Raw genomic sequence first — 9,922 nt, 5'->3', positions numbered from 1 at the left:
GATATTAAAAGAATATACAAATAGAAATTATTAGAAATTGTCGTGATATTGCACTTGATAGAGACCAAACATGGGGGCGTGTCTTACAGCTTTCGCCTGACATCTGCGCTTGCGCAGTCTACTGACCGCGCAGTTCCTTTTGCTCCAGACATTTGAAAGCTGGCACGACAAACACGTCTGATCGGTGTGTAGTGCCTCCATCCATTCTGACTGAAAATCACTGAAACGGTAAGGCGTTTTATTGCTCTAACGCTAATTATACTCAAAAGTACTGGATTCAAATGTGTAATTTGACACATAGCGCAGTAGCCGTTGAGATAATGCGTGATTTTCAAAAAATAAGCTAACTTTATGGTTAGCACAAGGCACCTTAGCAGGCTAGTGCTAACATTAGCGGCTGACTTGGAGCGGACCTGCTACTGGATCAGTCTATTCACTGGAATTGAGATATTGCCTCCCATGCCACTTTACGTGATATTTTACGCGATGTTGCAAGCCTGGGGAATGATAGCAGTGGATTACCCCTGTGACTATACCTCAGTATAAATTGTAATTCGTGAAGTATCTCGTCCACCATGTGGTTAACTTTAGTTTAAGATGAACTTGAAGAGAACAGATCAATCTGTAGACAGCTAGCTTAGACAAGCATAAACTGATCTGGAGTCAGCGGGCCAAAGGCTCAAATGCTAGTTTCAAGCATTTTAGCTCTCATGGTTAGCTTAGCCGCTCCTAAGCTAACGCTAAAGATTACATGCATGAATAATGGAAACAAGCAGATGAATTGAAAACTTTGTTTAGAAGTGGTTTGACTTGATATGTCCACAAATGAACTAGAGATGTTTATTGACGAAATGGATTATTTCAGTGGTTAAACTCGTCATACATTGTAGAACTTTGAGTAATGCACACTGACGGATTGCTAATGCAGCTTTAATAAACAGTTTCTAAATTTTACAGAGTACATTACTCAGCATTAACGTCTTGAATAAAGTGTTATCGGACACCAGTTTTCGCTCCTGGTCATCGTCTGTCTCTGTTTCTTAGTTCATACAATCATGGAGCTGAATGATGCTAATCTACAAACCCTCACCGAGTTCCTCAGGAAAACACTGGACCCAAATCCAACAGTCAGACGTCCAGGTAAAATGATTCCCATACTTCTAAAGTGTATTTACATGTAAGAAACGATGTTTCTCGTTAATGTCTCGTCTATTAAATGCAAAATGTCAACCGGCTTTTTATTTGCTTTATTCTTTTAGCTGAAAAGTTTCTTGAATCAGTGGAGGGAAACCAGAACTACCCCATATTACTTCTCACTTTACTTGAGAAGTCCCAAGACAACGTGATCCGTGTCTGTGCTGCTGTTACATTCAAGAATTATATCAAAAGGAACTGGCGCATTGTGAGTCCAAGAAACATGTTGAAAAGGCATTATTTACTCTCATACTTAGTATCTTTGATGTAGATGCACTGTGTGACGCCGATAACAGGTTGGTTAAGATGCTTTTTAGATGTTTAACATCAAATTAAATTTTTCATTTGTTAAATAGCAATTCCCCTGCAACCTTAGTGAGGATAAAGCACGTTCAGATGATGACTGAATGAAATTGCAATTGCAGGCAGGTGTACTGACAAGTATTATTGCTTACATTTGTGTATAAACAGACCGTCTTTGTGTGAACACATACAATGTTGTACAGGGCCTCAGTGCAGTAGGAATTTCCCTCTGCCAATTTACAAGTCTGTGAGATAATGACAAAGAGGAGGAAAGAGTAATGAAGAGCATTAACTCTAAATTATTGGTCTGTTTTTAAAAAATTCAGAATAGCATATGAATACATAGACTGAATGTAACATGCAACCACTGTTAGTTGTAGCATTATAAAACCATTTATTTACATAATAAACAAATAGCTGTTTCTAAAAAATATACAGGGAAGTCTAAAAAATTCATTATGGAAAATTATGGATTTTTTTAAAATTGGAAATGTGTGGGTTGTATTGGTTGTATTTGCCCTGTGGACTGAACTGTTTGTGATTTGGTTTCTTAAAGGTTGAAGATGAACCAAACAAAATCTCTAATGGAGACCGAACAGCGATCAAAGCAAACATTGTTAATTTGATGCTTAGCAGCCCAGAACAGATTCAGAAACAGGTACATTCTCATATGTTGCTGAGTTTGAGGATCTGACAAATTCCTACTCTGATTTGATGTTTGATTGGGACACTGCTCACCCATTGTAATGACTGTATATTTCTACAGTTGAGTGACGCCATCAGCATCATAGGAAGGGAAGACTTTCCTCAAAAGTGGCCTGACCTTTTAACAGAGATGGTGACCCGCTTCAGAAGTGGAGACTTTCACATTATCAATGGAGTGCTTCGAACTGCACATTCCCTCTTCAAGAGGTAAAGCTCACTTATTTGTGGTCATTCGTGTATTTTTTTAAACAATGACATGGCAGACTTTCTCTGATCTTAACTTATCCTCTTTTTTGTTTTTTGTTTTTTTTTTGAAAGGTACCGACATGAGTTTAAGTCTAATGAGCTTTGGTCAGAGATCAAATTAGTTCTGGAAACATTTGCCCTACCTCTGACAGAACTGTTTAAGGTTTGTTGTGACATTCAAACTTTAAAGTAGACCAGATGTCACAGAACAACAGAATAACAAGATGTGTTTTTATAGTTATGTTGTGACAAATTATTTATTTTCTGTCTTGTTGTAGGCAACTATTGAGTTGTGTCAGACTCATGCTACAGACATCAATGCCTTGAAGGTGCTCTTCTCCTCCCTTACACTGATCTCTAAGCTTTTCTACAGCCTTAACTTTCAGGTGAGTTCAGTACATTATTACTTTGTAGAAATTCTTTTGTTTCAAATATTTATTTGCCTCTCTGCTCTTTTTGTTTTGTGTCAGTTGGTTTCATTTATTCGTATGGGCTTCTCTGTCTCTGTGACTGCGATCTAGTTTTTAAAAGGGAAATGAAGAGTATTGATAATGTAGCTGTTTCCTGGGAAAGTATTATGCCTTTTGTGAGTTTAGACACAAGAGTCGTTTTGTTACATTGTATATTGGACTTGTGTACCACCTCACTATTCATGTGTAAAGTGTTTTTCAGACTCTTTGGATTATGCCGTGGGTTCTGTTCTGTAGCTCTGAATCTTAACTGAAAATGTGAGCTTTTTTATTTCTTATGTTTAAACAGGACCTCCCAGAGTTTTTTGAAGACAACATGGACACCTGGATGACCAATTTCCATATGCTGCTGACATTGGATAATAAACTTTTACAAACCGATGTAAGTCTTTTTCTGTACTCCGGTTTTATTAAATGCATTTTTACGAGTAACTTTTGTTTTGTGTGAAGTTTAACTGTTTATAATTTGTATTTGATTTTCTTCTTTTTCTTTCTTTTTTATGATTTTCAAAACTATCCAGGATGAGGAGGAAGCAGGCCTCCTGGAGCTGCTGAAGTCGCAGATCTGTGACAATGCTGCTCTTTATGCTCAAAAGTATGATGAGGAGTTTCAGCCATATCTGCCTCGCTTTGTTACAGCTATCTGGAACCTTTTAGTGTCTACAGGCCAAGAAGTCAAATATGACCTGGTGAGAGCGCTGATCCATGATTTTCCTTTCCTTTTTAGATTTAATTTTCCCAGTACTAACAATGCATTTTGATTTTAAAGCTTGTAAGCAATGCTATCCAGTTCTTGGCATCAGTCTGTGAAAGGCCACACTACAAGCATCTGTTTGAGGACCAGAATATACTCACTAGCATTTGTGAGAAGGTCATTGTGCCCAACATGGAGTTCAGAAGTGAGTAAATGTTTTTAGTCATCAGTTTGCTTCTAGATGTTTGTGCTGTGATTATTTGGGCACATACAGGCTCATGTACTGTGTGATGGTGACTGAATTGGTTTTATGACCAAACAGGTGCAGATGAGGAGGCATTTGAAGATAATTCAGAGGAATATATCCGGAGAGACCTTGAAGGATCTGGTAAAGATTTTTTTTTTTAATTACCTCTAATGCAAAATATTTACCTCCAAAGCAGATAAAAGGTGTACTTCCTTCTCATGTTTTGTTTTGTGGATGCTGCATGGTTCCTCTTGGTCTATGACTCAACCATAAATATACTTTTTTTTTGTAGTCTGTAGTAGAGTGTAAAATTACAAGTAAAATGTTCCACATACAGTTGGGCAAGTTATGAACTCAAAAAAAAAAAAAATCATAATGAACTTCTTTACCTGCAGACATTGACACTCGGCGTAGAGCAGCATGTGACTTGGTGAGAGGCCTATGTAAATTTTTTGAGGGTCCTGTCACAGCAATCTTCTCTGGGTATGTCAACTCAATGCTGGGAGAATATGCCAAGAACCCCGGGGGGAACTGGAAACACAAAGATGCTGCCATCTATTTGGTCACTTCACTGGCATCTAAAGCGCAGACACAAAAGGTAAATGTGATGTTTTACAGGGTTAGTGATGCTGTTTAAACAGTGTCCTGTGCTTACATTGTATTTGTGAAGGCATGATATTATTGACCCAGCCTTTATTATTTGTCTACTAGCATGGGATAACACAAGCCAACGAATTGGTAAATCTGAATGAATTCTTTGTGAACCACATTCTTCCGGACTTAAAGTCACCTAATGGTAAGAATATTTTGATATACAGGGTGGGGAAGCAAAATTTACAATGAACATTTAGTAGTTTTTTCTCACCAGGCACTACGTCAATTGTTTTGAAACCAAACATATATTGATGTCATAATCATACCTAACACTATTATCCATACCTTTTCATAAACTTTTGCCCATATGAGTAATCAGGAAAGCAAACATCAAAGAGTGTGTGATTTACTGAATGCACTCGTCACTCCAAAGGAGATTTCAAAAATAGTTGGAGTGTCCATAAAGACTGTTTAGAATGTAAAGAAGAGAACGACTATGAGCAAAACTATTACGAGAAAGTCTGGAAGATACTATTAAAGAAGAATGGGAGAAGTTGTCATCCCAATATTTGAGGAACACTTGCGCAAGTTTCAGGAAGCGTGTGAAGGCAGTTATTGAGAAAGAAGGAGGACACATAGAATAAAAACATTTTCTATTATGTCAGTTTTCTTGTGGCAAATAAATTCTCATGACTTTCAATAAACTAATTGGTCATACACTGTCTTTCAATCCCTGCCTCAAAATATTGTAAATTTTGCTTCCCCACCCTGTACTACCTCAATATGTTTCACTTCACAGATTTATGTGATAACACAGTTGGTATTTACACAATTTTAGTTGATAGTGAAGCTATTATTACAGTGTAAAACCCATGAATTTTGGGTAGTTGACTGTAAAACATTTGTTGCAGTCGTGCAATTTTCTAAATATCTTAATATATTTGTGAAAACCAATTTCTTCTTTCATATTTTTGTTTGTAGTTAATGAGTTCCCTGTACTGAAGGCTGATGCCATTAAGTATGTCATGATCTTCAGGAGCCAGGTATGTACCGTTTTTTTTTCAGAGCATCGTATATTCGAAACGCTAACTGAATACATTATCACAGCCTCCCTGTTGTCCTCCAGCTTCCAAAGGAGCAGCTGATACAGGCGACTCCTCTACTGATAACCCACCTGCAGGCAGAGAGCACAGTGCAGCACACATACGCTGCCCATGCTTTGGAGAGGCTTTTTACTATGAGAGGTCCCAACAACACCACACTGTAAGTATTAACAGAATTTAACACATAGTGATCATGGAATGAGACAAAATAGTTAGAACTCAAAGACTTCTCACTAATGGTTTCTAAATGCATAGTAACAGAATAGAACAGAACATAGAACTGAAGTCCTGCTGAGCATAGCAGCAGGTTGAACAGTATTTTAACATCAAAGATGAAATGCTTTAACCAAGATGTTGAATCTACATTTTTTGGATGACCTGATTTTAATGCCATCTATTTTTGCAGCATCACTGCGGCTGAGATGGCACCGTTCACAGAACAGCTCCTCAACAACTTGTTCAAAGCTCTGGCTCTTCCTGGGTCTTCAGAAAACGAATACATAATGAAAGGTAACCCCGACCTTCATTTGTTCTGTAAATACTCACTAGTCAGTGACAGAACAGCTCCAAAGATCTTTTTAAGTAGCTTCACCATACTCTTCATTTTCTTTTTCCTCTGTTTTTCATTTTTAAAGCCATCATGCGCAGCTTCTCCCTGCTGCAGGAGGCCATTGTTCCCTACATTCCCACTTTGATTGGTCAGCTCACTCATAAGCTCCTCTTAGTCAGCAAGGTAACACATATTTTGTTTCTTTTAAGGATGGATTAACCAGTGCTTGTTTAGTAGAGGCATGTAAATTATTCCACTTACTTCACCTTTCAGAATCCCAGCAAGCCACACTTTAACCACTACCTGTTCGAGTCTCTGTGCTTGTCTGTTCGGATCACATGCAAGGCCAATCCCACCACTGTCAGCAGCTTTGAGGAGGCACTCTTCCCCGTTTTCACCGAGATCCTTCAGAATGATGTCCAAGGTGTGTCCTTTAGTTGTCAGATATATTGTAATGCATACAGATGATGTGGTTTCTAGTTTGTTTTAGTTGACTACTAGTCCATCAACACCTTCTTGGATTAATCAATAATTGGTTTGTGTAAGTCTTTAAGATAAGTAAAAATTCTGATTCTACCTTCTTAAATGTGAATATCTTGTTTCCTTTTCTATGATAATTGAGTAATTTTGGGTTGTGGACCTAACACAGCAACATTTGAGGAAGCTTTGGGAAGCAGCAGTTTACATTCCATACACCAAGTAGTTAAGAAAATAACTAACCAATAACTAATTATTCAACTATGAGGATAATGTTAACTTGCAGCCCTAGTGTGGGTCTCACTCTCACTCATGTTCCATTTATCCTCTTTTTACAGAGTTTCTACCTTACGTGTTCCAAGTGATGTCTCTCCTCCTAGAGATCCACTCCAACTCTATTCCCTCTTCCTACATGGCGTTATTCCCTCACCTGCTCCAGCCTGTTCTGTGGGAAAGGACGGGTAACATCCCCCCTCTGGTGCGCCTCCTTCAGGCTTACCTGGAGAAAGGAGGTGCCTCTATTGCAAACTCGGCTGCAGATAAAATAGTAAGTGATGCCAGCAGATCAAATATTATTATATGCAAGTTGTATTAGTTATTATTGTTTTTTCCATAGCAGTAATTCTGTCTCAGCAAAGTTTTACCAATCATCTCGATCTGCTTGCTTTTTCCTCACAGCCTGGTTTGCTTGGAGTATTTCAAAAGCTTATTGCTTCCAAGGCAAATGACCACCAAGGTTTTTACTTACTCAACAGCATCATAGAGCACATGCCCCCGTAAGTGTTTGTGGTGGTAAAATGTAGCACTTGTTGAAAATGACTGGTTTGAAACTGAAGCTTTTGTTGACTTGGCACACTTTTCTTTTTCCAGAGACTCCATCACACAATACAGGAAGCAGATCTTCATTTTGCTCTTCCAGAGGCTACAGAGTTCCAAAACCACAAAGTTCATCAAGAGTTAGTACAGTCAATTCATAATTTTCTTTCCTGTTCTGAACATGTGTATGTAAGGGTAGAGACTGCGATCTGGTAGGATCGGCGATTCTACCAGTAGAGACTCCGATCGTAGTCTCTACCAGTAGAGACTCCGATCGTAGTCTCTACCAGTAGAGACTCCGATCGTAGTCTCTATCAGTAGAGACTCCGATCGTAGTCTCTACCAGTAGAGACTCCGATCGTAGTCTCTATCAGTAGAGACTCCGATCGTAGTCTCTACCAGTAGAAACTCCGATCAGAGTCTCTACTGGTAGAAACTCCGATCCTGCCAGTAGAAGGGTTAGGGTTAGGGTTCGGATTGGAGTTTCTACCAGTAGAGACTATGATCGGAGTTTCTACTGGTAGAGACTACGATCGGAGTCTCTACTGGTAGAATCGCCGATCCTACCAGATCGCAGTCTCTACCCTGACATGTACATTACTATGAAGCTCAGTAGGCATAATCCCAAATTTTATCAACACAAATCTTACTCTCTTATGATAAATCTTAATGACATTATTTAGAGTTTAATTGTTTTTTTTTATTTACAGGTTTCTTGGTGTTTGTCAACTTGTATTGTGTGAAATATGGAGCCATTGCACTTCAGGAGATATTTGACAGCATACAGCCAAAGTGAGTGTTGCAACATAACTCCTGTAGATTTCGATGGATAAAAACTTCTGAATCAATCCATCTGAATCTTAATTTTCATCCTTTCTTGCAGAATGTTTGGCATGGTATTGGAAAAAATTGTTATTCCAGAGGTTCAGAAGGTTTCTGGAGCAGTTGAAAAGAAGATCTGTGCAGTTGGAATCACAAAAGTCCTCACTGAATGTCCTGCAATGATGGACACAGAGTACACTAAACTCTGGTAAGAGTCGGGTTTCTGAATTAAAGCCCCTGTACAGCAAACCGACACACATGTACACTGCCTCAAATCTCACTGGAGGACTGTGAACACGATTAGACGCACCTTGCGAATAGCTCCAATCTAACTGAAAGCACCTGTGATTTTCTTGTCACAACACTAAATCTGTTAGGATCGGTGCTTGTGTTATGTACTGAGAAGTGAATTTGAGGCAGATTTTATCTCAAAATAATGAAAATGAAGCAGGCTAGAATTAGGATAGAGAAAAAAAAAAAAGGGAGGGGGGGGTGTCACTTCAGTGTCTCTGTCCCAGTATAATAGAATCTGCCACCTCTTCAGCCCCAAAATGCCCGTATTTTTAATGATAAAATTAATGTAAATGGCAACAAATGTGTCTGTCTAGGACCCCCCTGCTGCAGGCCCTCATTGGTCTCTTTGAGCTGCCAGAAGATGACAGCATCCCAGATGACGAGCACTTCATTGACATCGAGGATGCACCAGGTTATCAGACGGCATTCTCACAGTTGGCCTTTGCTGGGAAGAAGGAGCATGATCCAATCGGAGACGCTGTCGGCAATCCCAAAATCCTGTTGGCACAGTCACTGCACAAGCTCTCTACTGCCTGTCCAGGAAGGGTATGTGTAGACACACTGGCAATATTGATCTGAAAACTAAGCTTGTAGGTTTTTTTTTTTTTTGTTTTTTGTTTTTTTTTTTCCCCCAAATTTATAGACATGATGTGACAAACAGCTCAGTACTTGGTTCAAAGAAAACAAAGCTCTGACATATATATTTCTTGCTTCTTGTCTTGTTTTTGGTGCAGGTTCCTTCAATGCTGAGCACCAGTCTGAATGCAGAGGCCCTCCAGTACCTACAGGGCTATTTACAGGCAGCCACTGTACAGCTGGTTTGAAACTGATGTGATGGTGTTGAAAATATGCAGACCACAATACACTGCAGGAGAACCCAGAGTGGCCTTGGGTCACATAAGACATGTGCTGAACTTGCATCTTACAGGTTTGGTTTGACTTGGCGGCTGTGGTGGATTTACTAGAATAATGAAATGATAATTATGGGTGCGTTCTCAGGTGGAAATTTTAAGGGATTTTAAAGACATGACCAAAAGCTGTCTAAACTGGAGAACAGATTTGTGTTTGGGCCCTTTGTTTGCTGTGTGGCAAAAACAAACAAAAGAGACATGCTTTAGCAAGGATTTGAATATCGCGCTCTGACTCAGTATTGTGCTCATTTAACACCTTAATCATATGGGACAGATTTCTTTAGCGCTTTTTTTCCATGTTTGAATTCCTTTTTACGGTTATTGAAGACTGTGGTCTGTGGCTCAAACATAATGCTTAACATTTTTTTGTTGCATGTTAGCTGTAGATTTGTTAATGTCTTGTCTTTGTTTCTGCACTGTGTATTGTGAATAAAAGAGGCACTTGTTTAGATCTGTTACTACTTTGGCATTTTAAGTTTTTCTATCAAACATCAAT

At 38.9% G+C, this 9,922-nt stretch overlaps 1 protein-coding gene across 1 annotated transcript; it reads left to right on the top strand.

Annotated features, from left to right (window-relative positions):
* Positions 1-100: 100 nt before the first annotated feature.
* On the top strand, positions 101-9,884 carry cse1l (CSE1 chromosome segregation 1-like (yeast)). Its single transcript, XM_030134305.1, has 25 exons — positions 101-228; positions 1,045-1,140; positions 1,260-1,402; positions 2,054-2,155; positions 2,264-2,409; positions 2,521-2,611; positions 2,727-2,834; positions 3,208-3,300; positions 3,440-3,607; positions 3,688-3,817; positions 3,935-4,000; positions 4,255-4,457; positions 4,571-4,655; positions 5,435-5,496; positions 5,580-5,716; positions 5,963-6,066; positions 6,192-6,289; positions 6,380-6,530; positions 6,922-7,130; positions 7,262-7,359; positions 7,454-7,539; positions 8,110-8,191; positions 8,283-8,429; positions 8,830-9,061; positions 9,250-9,884. The coding sequence occupies exons 2-25, from the start codon at positions 1,056-1,058 to the stop codon at positions 9,337-9,339; spliced, it is 2,916 nt and encodes a 971-aa protein (XP_029990165.1). The 5' UTR covers positions 101-228; positions 1,045-1,055; the 3' UTR covers positions 9,340-9,884.
* The last annotated feature ends 38 nt before the right edge of the window (positions 9,885-9,922 follow it).

Source organism: Sphaeramia orbicularis, chromosome 5 (assembly GCF_902148855.1).
Source record: "Sphaeramia orbicularis chromosome 5, fSphaOr1.1, whole genome shotgun sequence".
In the NCBI taxonomy this organism is placed as follows: Eukaryota; Metazoa; Chordata; class Actinopteri; order Kurtiformes; family Apogonidae; genus Sphaeramia; species Sphaeramia orbicularis.
Note: the sequence above shows the minus strand (reverse complement) of the source record. Positions and strands in the feature narration are given on the sequence as shown.

Bases quoted from the DNA above. Each gene is read 5' to 3' on its own strand.
- cse1l (XM_030134305.1), top strand. From the start codon at position 1,056: ATGGAGCTGAATGATGCTAATCTACAAACCCTCACCGAGTTCCTCAGG. The intron at 2,410-2,520 runs GTAAAGCTCACT...TTTTTTTGAAAG, and splicing joins GCACATTCCCTCTTCAAGAG to GTACCGACATGAGTTTAAGT. The intron at 4,001-4,254 runs GTAAAGATTTTT...CTTTACCTGCAG, and splicing joins GAGAGACCTTGAAGGATCTG to ACATTGACACTCGGCGTAGA.